The 25,321-nt window shown below is 45.6% G+C and overlaps 2 protein-coding genes across 3 annotated transcripts in view; both read right to left on the bottom strand.

The window, feature by feature from the left end:
* LOC142806778 (sodium-dependent multivitamin transporter-like) overlaps positions 1-4,162 on the bottom strand; it is a 59,763-nt gene extending 55,601 nt beyond the window's left edge. For both annotated transcript variants that reach the window (XM_075891296.1, XM_075891297.1), the window contains exon 1: positions 3,981-4,162. The gene's annotated coding sequence lies outside the window, so the exon portion shown is untranslated. The remainder of the gene's footprint in view (positions 1-3,980) is intronic.
* Positions 4,163-12,349: 8,187 nt separating this feature from the next.
* LOC142769242 (sodium-coupled monocarboxylate transporter 1-like) overlaps positions 12,350-25,321 on the bottom strand; it is a 29,404-nt gene continuing 16,432 nt past the window's right edge. The window contains exons 13-17 of the mRNA XM_075872321.1: positions 24,031-24,206; positions 23,053-23,153; positions 20,727-20,845; positions 19,839-20,040; positions 12,350-12,686 (exon numbers count right to left, since the gene is read on the bottom strand). Of these exons, the coding sequence (XP_075728436.1) occupies positions 12,568-12,686; positions 19,839-20,040; positions 20,727-20,845; positions 23,053-23,153; positions 24,031-24,206 (717 nt within the window). The 3' untranslated portion in view covers positions 12,350-12,567. The remainder of the gene's footprint in view (positions 12,687-19,838; positions 20,041-20,726; positions 20,846-23,052; positions 23,154-24,030; positions 24,207-25,321) is intronic.

Raw genomic sequence — 25,321 nt, 5'->3', positions numbered from 1 at the left:
AGCAAGAACGCCTTCTTTGTCTTTTTTCAGGCAGAGCCCCATTACCTGGTGTCTGCCAAATCCCTTTATCATCGTTTTTGTCCACCAGTACACACACGTCATTTGCCCCCCCCCCCCCCCCCCCTTAAAGAGCATCTCCGCAATGCTAGATCAGTAGTGCAGTTTTCTTTTTAAGAAATGTCTTGCGCAGTCACTACCTGGCATAAGGCTCCATGCGTACAACGTGAACTAGTTCAGGACGGTGCTGGCGAAGCCTCGTACTACACGAGCTGTCGGGAACGACCTCGTAAGTAACCTCGTAAGAAATGTTTAGGGTGTATAAAGATTAATTTACAAACTAGAGTGTAATATCGTTCGAATCAATAATGATAGTGTTATGTTCATATCGCGATATGCTACACGTGTCGTAGCTATCGAGTGGCGGTGATACGTGAATGTTCGTCACGGTGCATGCGTAGCCGTGAGCCACTTGTATACGGTGTGCGCCCTGTATTCTTGCGTTTCTTGTGTTGGCGCTGTTTGAAGGCTGCCGTTGGCATGCCAAAATAAAAAGGATTTGAAAAGCAGGCCCTGCATATCCATTGATTGATTTGTGGGGTTTAACGTCCCAAAACCAGTTCTGCATATCCAGTTATACCAAATAGCATCTGAGGCTTTTAAGTCGCAAAATCATGATATTGTCATGCGGGTTGTGACGTGGACAAAGGGAGCAGACTGTATGGTCAGATGAAGCTGTTCATTTGGCAGAACTTGGGGCCACGTAAAAGGAAAGTCAGACTGCAGCAAGACACGCACTGACAGCGGCGAACAGAGCGCCGGCCATCGAAAAACTGGCAAGCGGTGAGGCGCGTCGGCGTTTATGCACGGGCCGTCGAATATTCTAGCGTATATCGCTAGCGGCCGCCTATAGGTTCCAGGATAATCTGTAATGTTCGCGAAGTGGGCATAAATTTAACAAAACGATCAGTCCTGGAGCTTCTCGAACACTGCAGGGGTGGTTTGCACTGATAATTACTAACAGTGTAACGGGTGATAAGAAAACTTAAGGAAGGAATGCGGCAATATGATTCTGAGAGACGCTGAAGTGGGACTCCGGAAATTTGAACCACCTACTACTAGTGTTCTTTATTGTGCACTGACATCATGCAGTATACACGGGCCCCTACCATTTCGCCTCCTCCAAAATGCGTCTCGACTATAAGTGACATTCTTTTGTTTGGTGTAAATTTAGAAGATTTGAGCAAATGAATGAAAGATATCGCTGGAAAAATCGTGCATGAAATGCAGACAAGTCAGGTACCTCACATAACATAGAACAATTGTCTAATTGTTTACCGATGGAGGCGGAAATGTTGTAGGCCCGTGTGCTAAGATTTGGGTGCACGTTAAAGAACCCCAGGTGATCGAAATTTCCGGAGCCCTCCACTACGGCGTCTCTTATAATCATATAGTGGTTTGGGGACGTTAAACTCCACATATCAATCAAATGTCTAATTGTTGTTGCGTGAACGATGCGTTCGGTGATATCCTTTCATTGCAGCTTTAGAAACGTTGTATTATTTCGCGTTCATAATATGCTTTGCTGCTACAATTCTCTCTTTAATGCCTGCGTGAATAAATAAATAAATAAATAAATAAATAAATAAATAAATAAATAAATAAATAAATAAATAAATAAATAAATAAATAAATAAATAAACCTGCTCACTAAATTTCCGGCGTTCAGCAGGCGACACGCGGTATGGACGTTGCCGTAATGGTGGATGGGCACCAGTGTCCATACGATGTGTAACAGCGGACGCGCGACCGAGAGAACTTCGCCCGATATCGAAAGAAGAACGGTATTCTTGCAACAAGTCCAGTAGCTGGGAACGCTGTACCGACGCAAGTTTGTCATCAATGTAGGAGCCAAATACATCAGGAGATAAATAGGGGTTGTCCTATATGTGACTATATCGCCCGCTGTGTCTTTCACATAACGAAGGAATGAACTTTCATTGCTGCTTGGATGATTATGTCACAGCAACTCGACTTGTGGAAAAATGAAGGTCATCAAGTAAGATCTCAATTTTCGTGCTCAACTTTGTGCGTCTATTGGGCTTTAGCCCCCTTCAGACTATTCTGTCTCATTTGCATGTATTACGTCACCTCGGTATGCTCTTCATTTTTACGCATCTTTTCATGTTACACTGCATAGCCGCCTATGTGTACGCGTTCAACTCTAAATGGGTGCTAATTTCGAGATTAAGTATAGTGTGCAGTGAAAATCTCTTACTTTTTCTTACTTCTGTACGCAGTGAATGCATGTAAGAGTGAATGTTGATTTCATTCCCTATAGTAAGCAGACACCCCATGGCATTTGGGTAAACCGTGACACTTCCCGGTAAACCACAAACCAGCACACTGCCATCGTCACCATGATCGTGATTAAATCTAATTTACACGCCTATAAAATACCAGGTATTTAATAACACTGTCATGCCGAACGTATTACTTGCGGTACGCCCACTGTGATACCTGGAAAGTTTTACTGAAGCATAAGAAATTCAGCTCATAACCTAGTAAAAAATAATTTTTGATAAGTCAAACGTTTTGTGTCGTAGATATAGTATAAAATGAATTATACCACACTTTCCTATACAATATTACTAACACTCACGCAACATTTAATTATTTCGTGAGTGAGTGAGTGAACAAACTTCATTCGGTTACGTTCATTTATTGCGCTCTCAGGTAACATAAGGCTGCTTCAATTTTCTTTGATGCGGAACCTTGTTCAAGCATCACAGTTTTGATATCACGCAGTCACTCCTTCCAGTAACAATATCACTATCGCTCTATAACAACTGCTGTTTCTCTCTCTTCTCTCTACCACTAACTTTGAAACTCCCATCTCCCTTTCCTCAATGTAAGCTAGCATACCACTCATGCTGTTTGCATTTTCACAGATGGTAGCGTCACCATGCGGCATCTGTCGTAACTGTCGTTTGGGGGATGCCCACGCAGCCAGTCTATGCCATCGGTCAGTCGGCCTCACTTTGGCGGCTCGCTGGTGCTTTATATTTTGTCGCTGGCAATTTCAACTATGGTTATTTTGAATTCGGTAGCGAACTACCGAAATCGGACAGGTTCTGCGAGTCGCAGCAGCAATGATTTACTCTTTATGTGTTTGCTTGCGTATCTAGAAGAATCACACAATATGTTGGATGCCGCTGTGCAGACGCCGTGCAGTCAAAGGCGAGATTCCCTGCTTTGCACGAGCACGGTCGCTCGATCTTCTCCTGCCGTGGCACGAGCAGCGTTCACAAAGCTGTGCGTGCATTCCTTCTTACCGCAGCAGACGATGTGCCCGGCGTTCAAAACTTCTTTTCCTTCAATATAAGCCGTTCGCGCATTTCTCAGCACGCAGTGTGGTATATAATACATGCTAGAGTCAATGACCTTCTCGGCAAAGCATTGACAACACGGTGGCTGCAGCCGAAATTACTACGCAGTTCGAAGTGACCGGCGGCGGCTGCCAGTGCACCGGCTGCACGATCTCTCAAACGACAGCCATGCTGGGCTTGCACTAGCGCCCTCTCTAGGCGGTGAAAGTTGCGAATCGTCTTTCGACGACATTTGCCGCTAAGCAGGCAGTTACGTTGCCAAAATTTTATTAAGCTGTCCTCTTTCCGTCTGTGCAAGGTAGCAAATCGAAGACGCGGCTGATTCGTGTTCCTGCCTTCTTTTTTTTTTTTTTGTCAACCTCATCTTGTACCACAAGCGATACCAGCTACAATAAAGCAAGCGAACGCCCTCTAGCACATTAATGGACGATTATTGCTTTATGGCCGCATCCACTATGCGTCGCGTACGAAGCTAGCTATGTCCTCCAAGTATTATAGACAATCCGTGGCACCTTCTGTGGGTTTCTGTTCATGCCTATAGACCATGCAGGTCTGTACTTGGATGATAGTCGAGAGTTATAATATTAAACTTACCCCGCACTTGTCGGACTGTATGATGGCGTGTCACGCAAGCGGGAGTCGAAAACTGACATTCCAGCGTCGGCAGACGTGCGCGGGAGTCCGCCGCATCACTTGCAAAGCACGCGAATAACCGCGACTGAAAGAGGCGTCCTCACAACAGCTTTCACCGCGGTCGATTCCGTTAGGGTTCTTAGTTAGGGTCGGCCAATGGCTCTACACAGCTGGCTAAAGCAGCGTCTGGCAGTTCACCTTTCCCACCGAACTTATCCTGCACACGTGGACACGAACCACGAGAGACAAAAAAAAAAAAAGAAAACGAAGAGAAACACCAAAACTCTGCTTTTTAAATGATCTTGACGCGACATATGTGACTGTCACTCTTCTCTGTTAAAAGAGAATCCGTGCCGCACAGCTGCGATTCATGCCAGTCATGAATGACGAAACGCCTGTATCGTTTGCGGAATGTCAATGACAAGCATCTGTACACGAGGTGTTTTTCAGATTGTAGATATTTTGACAAGGAGGCTCATGAATTTGTCTAGGAAATGTTGTCGAGCTAGTCTGACTTCACCAAAGTGCAGTGGGATAACTGCTGTCGTTTTCGATGCCGTAAAAATGTATTGAATCGGCGTTGCTTATACGAAAAGCGCGAAGAAGACTCGATTACTTGAGTACGAGCTTTGAAATTTCACGGTTTGAAAACAGCCCTGGCGACATGCACAGTGTCCCACAGAGAGAACAAACCAACTAATATACATTTCACGTTATCACGGCGCCGAAAAACAATTCAGGGTAAGTGAAATTGACAATACGTTTGAAAAATAACAATAGGTTGGAAAACGAGAATATCTTTTACGTTTCCAATTTGGTTGCTTGTAATGTTTCTCAAGTCGCAGTACCACGAGAACCGCTACACTTTATTTTAAATTTGGCGCCACACCTCAGAGCCCCTGGCGGTGGTTGCCACTCAAACCAGGAGCACGCACTGGGAGCACGCGCAGCAGCGCCTTTAGCGGGCGCACTGTCATGCCCGTTCAACAAGGTACGTCGCACGCAGAAATGTTTGCGCGAGTAAGTGCTGCTACCTTAAAGGACGACAATAAAGAAAGCTTGTGCCAGTTTATTATGATTACAATTTTCTGTCTACAGCATACGGCTAACGTCGAGCATAACAGCTTGGCTGGAAAACAGTTGACCATCACGAGACTGTTGTTTCATTCCACAGCTTGGAATCCAGTGATGTAACCAACTTCTTTGATTGATTTATACGAAAGGTAGGTATGTTTTGACGCATATCGTGTGATATGTGACAACGGGGTGTCGGTCGTCGACTGATCAGCGTGTTGTCTCTAGCTCCAAACTATTATGGGATTCTTTATGTGATTCTTAAAGAGAAAAGAAAAGTGAGCCCCGTAACTGTCTGCATCAGAGTGCGACACCTCAACAGTAGCTCACGAGGGATGGGGGTAAGGAGGAATTAAAAGGATAGGAAGGAAGGTATAGAGATAGAGAGGGAGAAGGAGAGAGCGAGGCGCAAGTGACAGCGAACGACAGAACACGACGGAAGTAAACAGGAGATAGGAAAGATGGACAAGGTCGCAGGAGTCCGAGGACGGGGCACCACTCAGCGAGAGCTCTTGGCGGCAGGAGATGGCGTAGGGAGAGCCAGTCGGCCAGAGCTGCGCTGTTATCGGAGATCGCGGGGCACAACCGCTCGGCACGACATCCAGAAAGCGAGTCTCCAAACTACTAAAAGCAGCGGTAATATAACGGACCTTCACTTCAAAGACGTGGGGCAAGGTTAAAATGAGAACCAAAAAGACAAAAATAATGCAACCCAAAACTTTCCTCTTTTTCATTTTCGAAATTCTGCCCTTAGGCATGGTAATTTTTCATTAAAAATACACAAGCGAATCTGTTTCACGTTGAAAGTCAAATAATGAGCGGTGGTGTGGTCCACGAATCCAGTGGTCAAGGTCGGGTAACCCGCCTGAGGCCTGCTGCACTTAAGGGGCGTTCTTCCCATCTCTTCTTCGTTCTTCTCGACTTTAACGTTGCGCCACGTCTTACAAGTAACGGTGACCCTACTGGCCCTACATAGCGTACTGATAACGTATGCTTGTTTGTAAAATGCCAAATTTTTACGTGCGTAAAAACCACACTCACCAGGACTGCCAGGTCGAAAGCAACAACAAAAATTTAGAGCATATAAATGGGGTGAATGATAATGAGTGGGGCGAAGCGTCCGTCCATGTGTCCAACCGTCCATCCGTTCGACCGTCCGTCCGTGCGTCCATCCGTCTGTCCATTCGTGATTCTGTCCGACCGTCCGTTCTTCTGTCCATCCGTTCATGAGTCCATCTGTCTGTCCGTCCGTGCTTCCGTCTGTCCGTCCAACTTTTTGTCCGTCCATGCTTCCGTTCGTCCGTCCGTGCTCTGTTCATCCGCCTGTCTGTCCGTCCAGGCGTCCATCCGTTCTTCTGTTTGTTGGTCCGTCTGTCCATCCGCGCTTCCATGCGTCCGTCCGCGCGTGCCTCACGTCCATGCGTGTCTGTCTGTCTGTCTGTCTGTCTGTCTGTCTGTCTGTCTGTCTGTCTGTCTGTCTGTCCATGTGTCTGCCACTCACACTAGCGCCACTTGCCGAGTGAATCAGTCATACAACTAGGTGCTTGGTTACGAACCCGTCAAAAAGAGACATGCATGAGCAGACCTATCTGTCTGTCTGTCTGTCTGTCTGTCTGTCTGTCTGTCTGTCTGTCTGTCTGTCTGTCTGTCTGTCTGTCTGTCTGTCTGTCTGTCTGTCTGTCTGTCTGTCTGTCCATGTGTCTGCCACTCACACTAGCGCCACTTGCCGAGTGAATCAGTCATACAACTAGGTGCTTGGTTACGAACCCGTCAAAAAGAGACATGCATGAGCAGACCTATGGCTTATAAATCACAGCACATCCACGAAGTGCAAGATGAGTGGGGCGAAGCGTCTGTCTGTCCCTTAGTCCGGACGCACGGACGGAAACACAGACGGACTGACGTACGTAGGAACGGACGCTCGGTTGGACAGACGCACGGATGGAGTCACGGACGAATGGATGGATGGACGCACGGGTGGACGGAAGCATGGACGGACAAACAGACAGACGGGCACACGGAGACACTCACGAACGGATGAAGTACGAACGGACGGACGAAGGCACGGATGTACAGATAGATAGAAGCATGGACAGACGCACGGATGGGCTCATAGACGGATGAACGGAAGCGTGGACTGACAGGCAGATGGACGGGCGCACGGACACACTCACGGACGGATGGATTGAATTACAAACGAACGGACGAAGGCACGGATGAACAGATGGATAGAAGCACGGACGGACGGACAGAAGCCCCGACGGATGGAGGTGGTGGGCCTTTGGGGTGTCAGTTGTCGATGGTAAGGGGCAGCTGGTGTCTCGGGCCTCAGTCTGTACAGATCAGGTCAGTTGCGGAGGAGGTTGCCATTGCGTTACCTCTTCAAGCAGCAGAGGTGTCTTGTGTGATTTACTCGGATTCAAGAACAGCCGTTCGGGCCTTTTCTGAAGGTTTGATTTCGCAGCAGGCGGACATTCTCATTCAGAGTGGTTGCAGACAGGACAGATGGGTTGTTGCTCCCCGCACATCTTGGCTTCCAGCGCACGTTGAGGGAATTGATGGGGTTGACCTTAATGCAGCGCTCACACCCTTGCACGTAAATGCACAAACCGTGCGGGAAATGCTGAAGCGTCCGTGGAGGGACGGGGGGGGGGGGGGCATTGATTTTAGAAAGAATTGTTTGACAACGTTTCATGAGATCACGTCAAGCCGAGTTGGAGGTGTTTTTCCCTTTTTAATAATACTAGGCTTAACAGAGGCCAGAGAATCCCTTTTCGACTCCTACAGACGGGTACATGCCTCTGCCCGTGAACTTATCGTATAGGATAGAGCCGGAATTTTACGAAGATCATTTTCGTTGTCGCTTCCAGAGTTGCTTGCTAGCTCACATGTTCTGGCAGGGCCCTGCGAATGTGGGCGCTGATTTATGTGATGAGGACTCGTGGTGGTGGCGCTTACACAGCCTGGACTGGGGTCTACATCTACTGGCTGTCCGGAGAGCCCGGGCCATCGCGGAGGCTCTTCACCTTCCTGTACCGACCTGGGTGGAACCGCCGACTTGTTGAGGGGGTTTTAGAATTTTGTTCAACTAGTCTCTCTGGTATTTTAATAAATTTCTTCTTATTTATGTTCTCTCTCTCCATCACGAAATATATCCACTAGTTTAGTGCCATATCATATTCTACGGCTGGGCTCAATGCACCTTCGTGGCCACGCACAAGACGCGCAAAGAACACTATTAAGGAAGTTGCACTTGGTGAACCTAATGTAAATGTGTTGATTGCAACTTTTTCTTTCCTACAGTGCTTCTGCTTACCTTTTTCCGAGTGTCGCTATACAGTTATCCGCAATATTTATATCTCTCTACAGCTAATAAGATCGTCACATGTCGTAACGTCGAGACATATGAAAAACATTTATTTGAATGGCTGAGCAAGCAATGAGCTCTGACCGGAAAGCGAAAAAAAAACAAACTGATTGGCCGACGAACGCTGTAGTCGATTCTACAACCCCTTGCGTGTACTTGAGTGCTTAAATGTATAAATGCGAGAGATACGAGTTACAAGTAAAAAAAGGAAAAATAAAAGAATAAACGAAAAAAAGGTCCATGCCGGGCGTCTCAGAACCACGTTAACGTATAGAGATCGTTACCCACAGCCTGTGAGTTTTACCTGTGGCGTTCGAGAAGTCTCGCGCTCGATTTCCTGAGGAAATTGAAAGGGCGAATGAATGTCGAGGTTCGCCGTCGTAAGGACGCAGGAAGCCGTTACGGCGGCAGTCGTCAACAGTGTGCGTACTCGCGAATGCATGAAGCGCGTGGCCGTCCGGATTTTATGGCTTCCTTTGTAGAAGTCGCTCTGCTGATGCAGGCAACGGCGCGTTTGAGATAGCGCGGAACTGCCGGTTATGCGTACACGAGCGAAGCGACCGAAATGCACTGGTGCGAACCGCTTCTGCTGCAGGTTGCCCGTGCAAACAGTGCTGCAGAGGCCAACTCGGTTTGTGTACTTGCTGTTAGTTTACTCGGATCTACAAACTCATTCACGTACATTTGGGGTCTCGCGTTTTTTTTTTTTTGTTTAAGCTGAGCAAACGAAAAAGAAAAAAAAAGGTACGCCATATGGCTTACCTGAGTGAGTTTATAAGTAAAAACGGTAAGTGAACGTATTTCGTCCAAAGCGAGAAAAACAAATTTTCAGAATTAGGGAGAGATGAGCCGTTTGGTAGGCATTCATGTCAAAATAAGGGCATGAAAACACGCACGTAAGAGCCAAGCCAGGAAAACGTGAACGACGTTCGCGTTGTCCTATGTGTCCGTGTTAGCAGGCTGAGCCGTTAAGCATGATCAAATCTTATTATGTTACATCCCCTAGTTCGGAGCTGTGCCATTGCGGTTGTCAATGCCTACCAGATCTCTTCACGCTACGGGCATCTGAATGAAAACTTGGAGGAGAATAGCGGTAATGGTTCTGGGAGGGAGCCAGTATTAATAATAATAATAATAATAATAATAATAATAATAATAATAATAATAATAATAATAATAATAATAATAATAATAATAATAATAATAATAATAATAATAATAATAATAATAATAATAATAATAATAATAATAATAATAATAATAATTTTTAATATCATTATGTGGCATCTTGCATGCGAGAGCCACTATATGATTGCACGCCCTATGAGAGGGCTCCAGAAATTCTGACCATCTGGTGGACGGATGTCGGCAAGGGTATTCTTCAGATATCTGCCACATTTTCCAGAAATATTGGTCAACAAACCACCATCACGTGTCTGTATGCTGTCGAAGCAGGCATTTCTTCTTTTCAGTGAAGGTTAATTCTTTACCTATACTCCGTAATTTGGTTGAGTGAGCACACTTGTTACCAAATGGCGACGAAATCTCTTCCGAAGATGCTACAACAACAGCAACAAAAAGGCTGAAATAAAAATAGCCGTTTCCTTTTTCTCCGATCTCTGTGGCACATGCGTTTACTTGTTCGATACTTCAGTTATTTCAATACTTTGAAATGGACGACCGGGTGATCTGAGGTGTGTTTTTCCACGGCGTGTACGAGGAGCGTTCATAAAGTTCATATTATCGGCATGGCGAAGGAAAGACGAAGAAAAATGACAGCATATACATGGAATGAATTATGGAGAGTGGGGCGAAGCATCCGTCCGTCCATTCGTTCTTGCTTCCGTCCGTCCATGCGTCCTTCTGTGTGACCGTCCGTGCGTCAATTCGCCCGTCCGTGCGTGCTTCTCTTCGTGCGTCCGCACGTCCATCTGTACGTCCGTTTCTGCGTTCATCCATGCATCCGCCCCTGCGTCCGTCCGTGCGTCCATCCGTCGGTGCAGCCATCCGTGAGTCCATCCATGCATCTGTCTGTGTGTCCGTTCGTCCATCTATTCAACACTCCAAGTACCACCATCTCGCATCTTTTCATCATATATTCCCGATATGGAAGCACCGCCATCCAGCGGACATTCCAAGGACTAAACGAGAGGTGGCACACGCACACTTTTTACGGCTTGCGATTCGTGTCTACTTCCCCCCTTTAACCACCTCGACTTCGTGGTATATACTAATTCACTGTATTCATGGCACAGCGGCCCAACGCTCGCTAAACCTTTCTAAAACGAAGGAGGTTACGCCCGGCGAGTATAACGTAGCATCCCTTTCTTGTCAGATAGTGCTCAATGTACATGCCAATGGCTGCTAATGGGGAATGAGAGACAGGAGAATTCGGCTTTTAGTTAACACGCACGCTACGAATTTTTTATTGTTCAACAACGCACAGGAGAAATCTCCCACCGGCACCACCTTGCAGGTCAAAACGTAAGACTCGTTAGACACTACTACTACGACTACGACTACGAGGAACGAACGGGTGCCGCTATAAGGAGCTTCGCCCCTAAAACTACATTTGAGCATATTGAGTCCTTCTCTGCGTATCCTCCTGCGAAAGCCACACGCTGATGCCGACGACGCATGAGCAGGCTGCAGGTCATTGCAGCAGAACGTAGAGCTCTTCATTTCGAGAGTAAAGAAATAAGTTGACTTCAGCGTTCGATTCGGTGGCGTTCCTGCATTTCCCATGGAGGCGGAAATGTTGTAGGCCCGTGTGCTCAGATTTGGGTGCACGTTAAAGAACCCCAGGTGGTCTAAATTTCCGGAGCCCTCCACTACGGCGTCTCTCGTAATCATATGGTGGTTTTGGGATGTTAAACCGTACATATCAATCAATCAATCAATCAATCAATCAATCAATCAATCAATCAATTCGGTGGCGTTTCGAAAATGTCTCCCGCACAGTGCGCTCTTCATGGAAAGATACAGCAAGAAGTGGGTGGTCAGGCAATGTGCTGTAGCCAGGAATGCGCTGCATGCGTCACTGACACCTGTGCTGAGTGTCCAGGGCTTTCGGTGCCCATGATGCTGTTATATTGGTTTTGGTGCCTCATTGTATGATATTATAAAGAACGATAGTTTTATATTGCACTCAAACTCGAAAGATGCCGACTCACATGTAAGACCGTCATGTACGCATTTCATGAATCTATCACTGTAATGAACTTTATCAACTTGTGCCAGTACTTTTCACTAGTCGTATTTGTTTATTCATCGTCTATTCACCCGATATGCATATTCAAAACAAAATGCCAATCATGAGTGAGTTATTTCATGTTTTTTTAATTTTTATTAAAATCATGCAATCGCACCGGCATACAATGCATGTGGTTGTTGAAAGGAAGTTTCAAAGCTCTATTTTTTTCTCACGTTGTCATTCATAACCTTTTTGTTTGCTATATAGTCGAATACAAGTGAAGCAATCCGGAACCCAGATGACCGAAGTGCTACAGCTGATCAGCCTTGCGACTAAGAAAATAATTACGCTAACGCATTCAGCTATGTTCTGTGAAGTTGGGGTCACCAGCCATGCGGCTCATGACGTCAGTCTTCCCCTAGTGCCCATTGGTGCCGTCTTGTGTGCATCCGCCTTTGAGGGGGTTGTGCCACAGGCTTTTTAAGTTGTATCCGACTGTAGCAGATATAACTTTAATGGCGTTTGTAGTGTTTATTAGATAAATATCGTTTTATAGTTTCGAAAAATTTTGCGCTTGACTCTTAACTTAGTCATCTGATTGTTTAAATAAACATTTCCACGTGATACTTTCAACAGTACTTCCAAGCGTATGAAGCGTTTGAGGGGCAGCCAGAAATCCGACGCTTTCACCGGTCGCACCTTGAGCGCTGAACATACTACATATTTTATTCAGTTCTTTGGCAGTGGCAACAATTATCATACTCGTCTACAAGTCGTCGCTCCCTCGACATCTGTCGTTGCCCTTGCACATGGTGGCGATTCCGCACGCCAGGAACACACTTCAGCGAAACTTCAATCCACTTGATCATTCAATATACCTTCTCTCTCGCAAGCCGTCCAACAAGATGGCGCCCTTACATCTTCGATGATTCATCGTTGTTACTACGGTAACTAGAGTGCCTTCTTCGCGGGACTTGAGGTAGAAATGGCGGCGGCTGGGACACGACCTCGGTTGGAGGCGGGAACGGTGAGCCTACGGGCAGCCAAAGAATGCACACAGCCATGTATCATTCGCCGGAAACACTTCTCCTTTATATCATGGGCAACGCTTGTCAACAGACACACGTGCTTAGCAACAACATATCCCCGCATTCAGAAACATTTGCTCCATGCTACACCGAACACTTGCACTGTTCTGTTATATACCTATTCTATTATCGCTTATCTACTTACAAGTAGATCACTAAAATATTTCCTGAATGAAAAACACACACACAACAAATAACTTGTCTCGGTAGCACTAACAAGACCAGAAGGTCAGTAGGACAAATCGAATTCCGGAGATATAGCGAGTTCATAAGATGGGCTAGTATCTAGCTGACTATGTATTTATCAGAAAAACATCCATAAAAAGGCCGTAATCATGACCATGCTACTTTTGTTTGTACTTTTGTTTTTCATGGAAAGGAAGTGAAAGCGATTTTATGTTACATAGCATTTTCTTTTTTTTATATACGCCGTCAAAGCAGCGTACGAGTAAGAGCTTCTCCTTAGTAGCATTCGTAATTTCGGAAGCGCTTACCGTCTTGTTATTTCGAATGTCAACTACATTCGCTATCGCTTATCAGCTTTATTAACAGTCTAACCTGCAACTATGTTCCCGCTTCCACATGAAATGGTTGCTACCGCTGCTTGCAAGCTAAGCTTCGACGACTGCAGCCACAACTTCTTTCATAGGTATAGGAATCATATTGGACTTGATTGATTGATATGTGGGGTTTAACGTCCAAAAACTACCATATGATTATGGGACACGCCGTAGTGGAGGACTCCGGAAATTTCGACCACCTGGGGTTCTTTAACGTGCACCCAAATCTGAGCACACGGGCCTACAGCATTTCCACCTCCATCGGACATGCAGCTTCCGCAGCCGGGATTCGATCCCGCGACCTGCTGGTCAGCAGCCGAGTACCTTAGCCACTAGACCACCGCGGCGGGGCATCATTGTGGACTGAGATGGCCGAACTACGACGATCGCCTAAAGAGCATGGCGAAGCTGAAGACCTTCCACTTAACTTTTTTTTCGTTTAAATAGAAGCTGCGGTAAGCTATACATGAAAATGAAAATTACATCAACGCCTGTGAGTGGAGGAATCATAATGGTTGTGAAAGCTACATGAAGAGAATGGCACCTTGTCCATGTTAAGAACAATTTATTGCAAGCCACAAATGCATGTCTTTGCAAGACGGACTGTGTCTTCGTTCGTGCGTTGCAATGATATGTACAGTGGAATGAACATACCGAATGAAATAAATAAAGATTGAAAACACGACGTCAACAAGGAAACGTGGCAAAGAAAACAAAGAAATAGAAAGGAAGGTAAGCGATAGATTTTCCAGTTTACTACTTTACACGCAGTTGGCGGAGTGATAGAGATAGAAATGGAAGGCAGCAATGCAGGTCAACCACACACATATTACACAGCGCCGCAAGATTACAGATCATGAATTCAAGAAAACATAACTTTGTTCGTGCACCTGTGCAGAATGCTTTTAGTAGTGTGTGCTGCACTGATCAAAAAATGGCGTGTGCACTTCTTCCATCCTTTGTCATCTTTTTTGTTTTGTGTAGGAGCCTTGCACAGTACTAAATGAGAATCAATACCAAGTAGCCCAGTTTTCCATTCAAAGTCAGTTTATTTAGACCACAGCAAGGCGCACTCATCTCTGGCTGAAGAACGAACTGTCACTAAACTGATCACTACGTTACACCAGCGAGCACTATTAATTAGTTATGCTGACACGCATGCTAGAAGCGGCGTGTCAGTATAACGTGTCAGCATATGCGTGCACACCTCAGACACGCAAGACGCGTCACGGCCAAGACGGTAACTTGCGAACCTGAAGTGCGTGGTCACGGGGTCTATCACTGGTTTAATCCCCATGGTTCATTAAGGTCTGTCTGAATTATTGGTTACGTCCGTGAAATATCCTAATTGGTCCTTGCCACCAGTTTGTTCATTTTAGTGGGTCAGCGTTGAGCAGTGGGATTATCGTGATTCTTATGTCATATGCGCGCTACCAGTTTTTGCGTACATAACAGGGACGAATTTGTTTTTGCCCAACCTCACTATGAAAGGAACAGACATGAAGTTTGACAAAATAAATTGAGCGAACGAAAGCCAGTTACGGTAGTGTCACAGTAGAACCACGGGTAGCACGAAGACGAGTTAAGAAGATGCTGTGCCACCCGCAGGGCGCGGGATTGAATCCCGGCAGCGGCGGCTGCATTTTCGATGGAGGCGGAAATGTTGTAGGCACATGTGCTCAGATTTGGGTGCACGTTAAAGAACCCCAAGTGGTCAAAATTTACGGAGCCCCCACCACTACGGCCTCTCTTATAATCATATGATGGTTTTGGGACGTTAAACCACCCCATATCAATCAATGCCCTCTAACTTCTTGTATAGACCTGACCTCACGTAACTCTAAATACACTGGCTGAGGGAATACGTCCGCTGTGCAGGCTGACGTGGTTTCCCTTCTTAATGCGAAGTAATTCGGTGAGAGCACAGGCTTTGCAAAGGTAGAAGCAGTAAACTGGTGTTTGTCGAAATAGCGAGTGGGACTTGGCCTTTTGACCACAGTTCACAGTGGCTGGCCGAGCGACGCAGCCTCGACTCCCCCCCGGCACGCCCTTCACAATCCTTCGCGGGGCGGAACTGGCCGGTGCATTTCATTTCTGCTTGAGCAGCGACCGCCTGCAGCCTTCGCAAGCTTTCGCTCGCACACATAGAACGTTCAGAATGTTTCTTTACGAGTAACATCTCTTAATTGTTATATCATGCACTGTTATATCATACAGCCGCTATTCACGGACATGCACACCATGGAGATATGGCGTGGGTCGTGTCACAATGACAATAACGAAAACACCCTCACGAAGACCCATAGAAGAACAGCGACTATGCACCAGAAGTGGGGTCGCTTGCCCGTACGGAGCCTAACAACTACAACGGGTGACACCGGTTAGCCACTACATCAATAACTTGCCATGGAACCTACGCACGTGGCGCTTGACGGTGCAGAGAGAGGCGTGTTTGTTTCGGTTCCCGAGCGCCACCATTACGCAACAGGATTACGTTCCGTGCGAACGCTTAGCGAGGTACGGTGCCCGTCAAATCGCTCTGCTCGCGTGCAAGGTCGCAAGCAGTCATGCGTAAAACTTGTCGTTTTGATCCCCACGCCGAGGCAGTCAGTATCAGTCGACGACGACGATGACTATACTACTACTACTACTACTACTATTATTATTATTATTATTATTATTATTATTATTATTATTATTATTATTATTATTATTAGTAGTAGTAGTAGTAGTAGTAGTAGTAGTAGTAGTAATGATGATGATGATGATAAATAGCTAAATTGTTGGGGTTTCACGTCACCAAACCACGATATAATTATGAGACACGCGGTGGTGTGTAACAGCGGTTCTTTAACGTGCTCCTAAATGTAAGCACACGGGCCTCTATCATTTTCGCTTCCATCGAAATGAGGCCACCACGGCCGGGATTAGATCCTGCGACATTCGGGTCAGTACTCGAGAACCATTATTATTCTATATGGACACGTGGTCCGGTACGTCTATCAAGCAAATGTGAGGTTGATTTGTTGCTTGTGGTAACCATCGGCGATATGGGTGAAATTTTCTGAACACGTGCCCGTCCGCGCGTCCAAGTGTTCTTTCTGCACGAAGTGCCCGAAGTTGCAGCACTACACCCCGGGCTACGGTGAAGTCTTTGCTAACGATTGGAAATTATGCATCCACACACGCACGTACATTGTATCGTGTCATAGGTCACACGGGGGTTCTTGACAAACGTGGTCGATAGTCTGTTTCGGGCATCGCTTTCCTACGCTTCGAAACACGGAGGTGAAGGCTCTGTCACGCGTGTGCATCTGCCCCGTTATCTCATAATATCCGGCAGTGCCAAGGCCGTTAAAGATGTTAGCCGCGCATTCAACACTATCACCGCACGCATCGCTGTTTCCGGCCGTCTGTTAAACGTGCGCAACGATAACATTGCCATCCAACGCTCCTGCGACGGTCGCTGGTGTGTGACAAGTGTTGTGCGCTCTCGGTTCAAGCGCGCCGCAATCACAGAACAGCTGGTTAATAACGCGACTTGCCTCTCTATTTCAAGCTGCAGACAGGGCCTCACTATATTATTTGACTGGAAAAAATTGCGCTATAATTGCTGTGGAAAACGAAGTTAGTGCGTAGTACTCATTCATAGTAATCATTTTTTAAAAGTGCCGCGCAACCACACGAACCAAATATCTCAAACCAAAGTACTTCACGAGCAAATTTCTTATACGATGGGTCTTTTTCTGCCAAATCATTTTTTGCTTGGATCTTGCCGCTTCATGTGCCAACCTCAAACCACATTCCAATCCAGAATTGTGTCCTACTGCATCAAGCGGAAGCAGATTCTTAAAGAAGTGCAAGGTCAGCGCTCTTTGTGTCTTTCTTTCCTCGTGTCGTTCCGCTGCCCTTGACTGCTGACCCGATAGTACCGAAGTCAAATCCCGACGGCGGTGGCCACTATTTCGATGGATGCGCAAATGCTGAAGGCCGGTATGCTAATATTTAGGCGCATTTGAAAGAACAGCGGGTGGTCTAAATTTGCAGAGCCCTCTACCACGTGGTGTATCTCATTATCATATCGTGATTTTTGGTTTGAAACTCCAACAATTATTATTATTACATTGTGAAGACTTCACAGTCAAGACACTACGTTCATTGAGATGTGACGTATGATGTCAAACGTGGCAGTGCTTTGTGGTACATGAACAGAACTTGGGTGGAGGCGGATTCACAACTGAAATAGTGGTCACATTATTTTATATGCGAAGTATTTCTTAGCGAACTTAATTCGGTGACTTTGAGCGTACCTATCTATCTAGACACCTACGACTTTTAGCCCTCCTGCCCGTTTCGATAGCGGTATCGATACCAAACTCAGTATGACATAACATGACTGTATGAAGAGCATAATTGCCTAGTCGTAACATGAAAATCGGGACATGTATGTCATGAAGTAATGATTTACATTTCATGATCTTGCTGCTCTTGCGGTGGTTTCGTTCACATAACATTTTGCAATACCAGTATGGTGTGACATGAGTGAATATCGAACATAAGTGACAGACCCACATACATGTCATGATTTTTATGTTATGACAAGTCATAACTACACGTCACGCTCATGATGCGCACGCAGACGTTTGCTAGCTTCACATATACCAAATTTAGTATTACGGGACGTGAATGAATGACGAAGATACATGTGAGGTGCAAACATGATAATCATAAGATACGTATCGATCATGTAATAACTTGACTACATGCCACGCTCATGATACCCTCGCGGCCGTTTTGCTAGCTTCAAATATACCAAATTTGGTGTTACGTAACGTCAATGGATGAGGAATGTATATGACTGGTGCAAACATGAAAATCATGACATGAGTGTCATGTAAGAACATGACGACGTACCGCACTCATGATGTACTCACGGCTCTTTCGCTAGCTACACATATACCAAATTTGGTATCACGTGACGCGGACAGACGACGAAGGTAAATGACACGTCTAAACATGATAATCATGATATGCGTGTCATGTGAAACACGATTACCTGCTACGCTCATAGCGTACTCGTGGCCACTTCGCTAGCTCCACATATACCCAATTTTCTATCAGGTGACGTGAATAAACGACGAAAGTATATGACACGTCTAAACAAGATAATCATGCGTGTCATGGGAAACATGATTACATGCTACGCTCATAGCGTGCTCGCGGCCGTTTCGCTAGCTCTATATATACCGAATGTCGTATTACGGACGTGAATGAATTACGGAAGTACATGACTAGTGCAAACATGATAATCATGAGATGCGTATCATGTAATAACATGACTACATGCTACGCTCATAATACGCTCGTGGTCGTTTTGCTAGCTCCACATATACCAAATTCGGCGTTACGTAACGTTAATGGATGACGAATGTACATGACTGGTGCAAACATGATAATTATGGCATGGGAGTCATGTACGACACAATTTACGTCCACCTCGTAACATCGCGCTGATTTTAAAGTGGCATATGAACCTTCCTCATTCGTGCTTCGCATATCATCAATTCCCACAGTACGTGGGACCTGCTTATTTTTTAAATCAGTTTTGCTTGCAACTATAAGACGTATTCGGCATTCCTGCGTAATGATGAGGTGTGTGTGTGTGTGTGTGTGTGTGTGTGTGTGTGTGTGTGTGTGTGTGTGTGTGTGTGTGTGTGTGTGTGTGTGTGTGTGTGTGTGTGTGTGCGCGTGCGTGTGTGTGTGTGTGTGTGTGTGTGTGTGTGTCTGTCTGTCTGTCTGTCTGTCTGTCTGTCTGTCTGTCTCGTGTGTGTGTGTCCACGTGAGTGATTGCCATTCCTCACCACATGCGGCGCAGTCTGTGTGGCATCTCAAGCCTCTCGACGTTAAAGCCTCCCTTGCTATCATTTGCACGTAGTCTCCCTTTTAGGGGCACGGACACCCAGTGAGACTGTTGTTAAATTTTCATTCACTTCCTCGTTTCCCTATATTGCAAAAAAAGGTCTTATAAATGTAAAACTTCGATGACAGTGATGGTTCTGGTTTTTTTAGTGAATAATATTTGTATACACATAATGTCGAAGCAAAAGTTTAATTATGGGAAATGCGAATGAACAGTCAAGAAAAATAATGATAATAAATTAAACGAGGTCCTTGAGAGAACAGACAGTTTTCTTGCGAACAGACTAGGATGCCTCGATGCGAATGCCTTCGGGGGCCCGAATCGCGGGGGCGCGATCATCGAGACAACATATAGAGCAGCCTTAAGCCCCTTCCTTTTAGAGCAGCCGGAATTTTTGCAGCAACTGGCGGAGCAGAACTCAACCACACGCTTCTTTCTACGTGGCCTCCGAGATCTGCTTCGGCAGGACAGCGAGGTGCACAGTTAACACAAAGAGTACACGAAGGCACGCGAACGCCAACGTGTGATTGCCATTATGCCAGGCACCTATGACGATGATTAGGGCAGCCTCACTGTGTAAGTGTGAAGGGTAAGCTATAAGTGCGTGGAGTACTGACTCGAAGACAATGTCGGATCATAGCGCAGAGGCTCCACAGGACCAAAGGCTGCGCCCGGAAAGAGCTTATCCGTGAGCGCCTGGATGTAGGACACGTTCTGGCCCAGAAGCTTGGGGTCCCGTTGAATCGGTGGGGCGGTAATCTTGACGCTAGCTTGTGACTCGCTTTTGCGTTGGCTCTGCTGCTGAAGCTGATGCGCAACCTGCGAACACCAAGGGGTGAGAATGATTGACACACGGTAAATATCGCAGGTGGGTGAGAGATTAAGTATTATGTTCTGCCGTCGAACGTTCGTTCGGACACACCCTTTCCCGACAGGCAGGAATTATACGTGTAACCTGCATATAGAACATAGCTGATACGTATTCAAACGCCGCTGGTTGCTATGCAGCTAATGCTACTGGAGCTAATCTCAGGTGCTGCGGCGTTGCGCGCCCGAGAAGGGCTAAAATCTGTAGCAGCGGTGAACTCTTGTCGATAGGGGTGCTATGCAAAAACGTCCACGTAACCTTTTGATGGAGAGCAAAAAGACCGAGTGACGTAAGTTATAATCTGGGTATATCGCTTACATTAACCTTCATGCTGTCTTCAAACTTTAATGACGAATTATTCCAACAATACCAATTACTCGTAAGCCGATAAGGAAACTACTTATGATGAGATATCATATGGCGCTTCTTATTATAAGAAAATTTAGCGCGAAACAAGCAAGACAAACAAGCACAAGTGTCATGTTTATCTCCGATTTTTTTTTTCATCGCACAGTTGCAGATATGGAGTGCCACTGTCTGCCCCCTCCTCCTCCTCCTTCTCCTCCTCCTCCTCCATAGAAAGTACCACTGCGAATTGACGCTGATAGCTACAGTCGAGGACAAGTATCGCACTCACGTATTCCTCTCCCAGCTTGAACCTGAACGGCCTTCTGTACCGTTCCGGAAGGTACGGAAACAGGACGTCCACGATGGGGCAAATCAGCTTCGGGTTCATTTTCTTGGGATCGTTTGCAGCTGGAGAAAAAGAAGAAAAATGGAATCGAAACTACATGTCAGAATCCCTGCTTTGGTCAGAAATTGTTCGCACCAAATGGCCAGTGCGTTCACTGCGGCTAAACTCGAGTGGTAAGTTTGTCAATATGGTTGATTGGGTGAGTCAGTATATACTGTCAGTATGTCAGTATGACAGTCATCTGTCCGTATATATTTCATAGTTTTCCGAATAAATTTTCACTTGGTAGTAAGCGCTTGTCCCTGTCTTTCTGTCCGCGTCTAAGTAGTGCGCTCTCATTTCAAAACAATCGAGTGGTAAGATTATTGAGAGCACAGCTCTTTAAGCTCTTCGTTGCACCGGGTAGTGCGAATGGGAACTATTATAATAATGAAGCGGTATACGCACTCACCTCGTCCTCTTCGTCTTCTACCTCGCTACAACAACACGAGCGCCAAGTTGTCCGGCGGGGAATTCAAGAACTATGATGGGCGAGTACGTAATGTGACTGAAAATCACAGCATCGCCTAACAACTCGCCACGAAATTAAAATAGCATAATATCACGTCATAACTAGTCACGTGACTAATATCACGTAATGACACGTAGCTAGTCGCGCTAATAGATTCGTGTAACATCGCTTAACTACCCGCGTGACTAGAAATCGCGTAACACCAGGCAGCATCTACTCACGCTACTGAAAATCACGTGACATTCATTCACGTCAAGAGAATCACAAAACATTGGGTAATAGCTACACACGTGACATTTTCCCACCAGAAACACCGTAACACCTTGTCACGTTACTGAAATCACAACTTCACGTAACGAGCAGTCGCATGACATCTCAAGCCAAGTCTAGCCACACTTGGAACTACTATAGCAAGAGCTCGGCGTTACTATAGCAAAACACTGCTACACGCCGAACACGAGCTCCGCTGATGGTTCCAGCATTGTGCCACTTATTCAAGCCACGCAATTTTTTTTGCAAGAGAAAAATAACATTCTGAAAGCAATCGTAAAAGACAGTGATACAAAAAATTTTCTTGAAATTTGTTATGAGAAGCTCACTTGCACGCAATTTGAAATTTGTTTTCTTTGCACCTAGTAATCACAGTGATTCCCGAATGGGTGACTGCGCTTGATGTTGACTAGTGCTGTCTTCTTTCACCGATTTTCAACATTGTGTCGTGCACCATAACACCAAACACATGGAGAACTATGCCTGAATACGCGCGAGAAAGGCGCTGCCGGTTTTTTTTTTTCATCTCAGAAGAACCACGTAAAGCACCTTAGAAACAAAAAAACGACAGATGCACGAATTTTCTTTTTATTTATAGAAGCACTTGTAGTAGTGACCGAGGCAACTCGCGGTTTCGGACAAAAGTGCAGATCTCCTGCCTTTATTGTTTCACACTCGACGGCTGGTTGTTACCAAACAAACAAAAGGCAATCATTTACATTGTAATAATATCCGAGATTTTACGTCTCAAAACCACGATATGATTGTGGCTGAGGGCTCCGGGAATTTCGACCATCTGCTTTTCTTTGAAGTGCACTGACACCGCACGGTACAGCGGTCTCTACTATTTCGCTTCTATGGAAATGTGGTGGCCGGGTTTGAACCCGCGACCATCTGGTCAGCAGTCGAGCACTGATCCAATGCTTCGGATAATCATTTGCATTGGGCTGCGTGGGTAAATAATTTCAAACTGGAACTCAGCGCTTCACTCAATTAACAGCATGCATAAAAACTGTTTGTGTGAGATGAAGGGTCACCGCAGTGGCCCAGTGAATATGGTACTTGTATACTGACCGGAAAGGCCCGGGTTCGACCCCAGCTGGGACGGTCGTATTTTGATGGGGACTCGCTCAGCTAGAGGTCCGTTTACTGCGCAATTCCAGTGCAGGTTAAAGAACGCCAGGTTGTCTAAAGTGTTTGGGGCCTTCCAGTGCGGCGTCTCTCATAGCCTAAATCACTTTAAAATGTTTAAACTCCATAATCCAATCAGCCAACCGCACGATGTTAGCACACTCGATTCAGGTGAATTTCTTCGGTATTCTTTATTCTTGATTGTTCGCCTCGTTGGCACAGTGATTCTCCGAGTAACGCATCCGCGATTTGTGAAATTCTCGGGCATTCGCGCAACCCTTGTGTAGAGTCGGCGTCGTAAAGGGGCTTGAACTTAAAGTTCTTTCAAGTGTCAAAATGCAAGCATGTTTTTCTTACTTGCGTAGAAGCTGGCAGGAATGCCAACCGCGAAGCTTACGAGGAACGCCCACAACGTCTGCCACAGATAGGACAGCGAGTAGACGCCGTCACCAACGTCTCTGGAATTGAAAGACGAAAAAACGGGGCAACCAGTAAAGTATTTGTTTACTTGAACTTAGTCAGTCGTATAGGTTAGAGGCACATATAAAGTTTCTGTTCAAGTGCAGGTGTGTGAAAGTTCACACTCTCGTCATTTTTCAAGTGACTGTTCTCGCAAAGAAACTGGGAAACATATCGTCAAGCATTTCGTAGCAGTTATGCTTGACAAACGCTCATATTGTAGTTTAAGCACTTTCATTTATCGAATATATGATAAATGTTGAAGCTGATTGTTTCTCATTCACGTATAATTTAACGTAAATATGATTTTTTTCTTAAATGTGCGGAGAACTTAGAATGCGCATCTGATTTGCCAAGTTATATGGAAGGGACAAGACATGAAGAAAAGACAAGGATTTTAACCAGTCTAGAAATTTCATATGCTACTCTACACTGGGGAAAGAGATAGGGTAGCTCAAAATTTTAAGGTAGAAAAAGATAGTGAGAAAAGGAGAGAGAAAAGGGGAGAGAAAAGGGGAAATATAGAAAGAGTGAAAGCGGAAGAGGTGGATCACACACAAAGAAAGTCACACTCCTCACGGTCACGATATCGCTCTTGGTCTTCCGCCATCGCTGTAAGCCTGTTGCCTTCCACAGTTTTAGCAACGCCTTCGTCGAATTAATCCACAGTGATTCATCATGATGACATTCTGATATAGTTACTGCCTTATCGGCCTGTGGTCAAGCTAAGCATGAGCGACTGCGAGTCTCTCAACGAAAAGTTGCAGCGAGGATGATCGTAGATGTATCGTTATGTGTCCTCGCTGTGCCATGGTAGTCACAAAGAAAGTTTCTCTCCATTCTGATATAGTTTAGTTGAGTTAGAGGGGCGCTTACTCTTCGGTAATGATTGGGTGAACGTATGGCTCAGAGCTGTTGGTGACGTTCCGATACAGTGCGGGGCAGCCGTCCACTGAGAGCGGTGGTGATGGGTATGTGGGGGAGTTGACTAAACTTCCAATGCTTATCCACAGTGAGATGCCCAATGACGTCAGCAGGCCTAGCATGGCACCCTGCGGACGAAAAGCACATCAACACAAATATCCACTTCACCTTTAGGAAAGTAAAGTCTACTGACCTATCTATTGCTTAGAATAGATCAGGTGAGCACATACTGTGTGGCAGAAGCGGCAATGGTCTCGCAATTGTGGAGTAAATCTTATGTCATGGCTGTGATCATGCCAAACTTTTACATTCAGAGTGACGTAATTCAGTGTGAATGAACAAATGAACAAGTCAGGAGTGGAGTGTATGAATGATCGGTTATACGGAGAATGTAAGCTCATGACAAGCTCACTGAGTGAACATGTCGTTTAAGTGACTCTGTACGAAGTCCAGCAAACAGCAAACAGGGGAGTGCCGAACCACAAATGAGAAATCGCGAGTGCTCTGTGGGTTTTAACGTGTTCTTTTAGAATTACGCGTCCCCCACAATTTCCAGAAAACAATACAGTTTCCAATACTGAGAATTTTTTCAGTGCGAACCGTTAATAAGGCGAGTTTTCCGGTGTCCCCGATAAAAGCACGAATTTGTTAAGAGCTAACACAACTTAAGCATAACTCATCTGATCTGTATGGTCTTCAAAACAGAAAAAAAAAAACACGCGGAGTGGGACATTTGTTGTCCCCCAAAGCTGTCTCACACAACGCTGCACGATGAAGTCCCAGGAAATGGTAATCTTATGTATTTCCGCTCACATTTTCTTGCTTTGTTTCCACAGCACTGTTTATAAAGAAGCGTCACATGACGCACCAGACAAACCGGCCCTGAAATTCCTGCGCAGCTGTTTACCGTCAGGCATTGTAAAGTTAGCTGAGTGCTCGAAATAGCGCTCGCATTGCGCATTCCACTGGGAAGTTCAGCCACCCTCTGATTCTCGTGCTTTTACTTATAGTAAATAAGCGAATGTTTACTTGAGTTCGCCTTGTTCGTTCTTGCGAAAGTCTGACTATTAGTAGCAAATCAGATGCTACAATTTTGGTTGACCTTCCTGCCTTTTTCTCAGTTTATTCACTTTCTCTCTCGGTCTCTCTGACTATTTGTTTTTATCCCTATAAATTCACCATCAAGATTGAACAATATCTTTTCTTTTTGGGACAGTGACAATTTTAGTTCCCACCTTCAAGA

This window comes from Rhipicephalus microplus, chromosome 1, assembly GCF_043290135.1.
Source record: "Rhipicephalus microplus isolate Deutch F79 chromosome 1, USDA_Rmic, whole genome shotgun sequence".
Lineage (NCBI taxonomy): Eukaryota > Metazoa > Arthropoda > Arachnida > Ixodida > Ixodidae > Rhipicephalus > Rhipicephalus microplus.
Note: the sequence above shows the minus strand (reverse complement) of the source record. Positions and strands in the feature narration are given on the sequence as shown.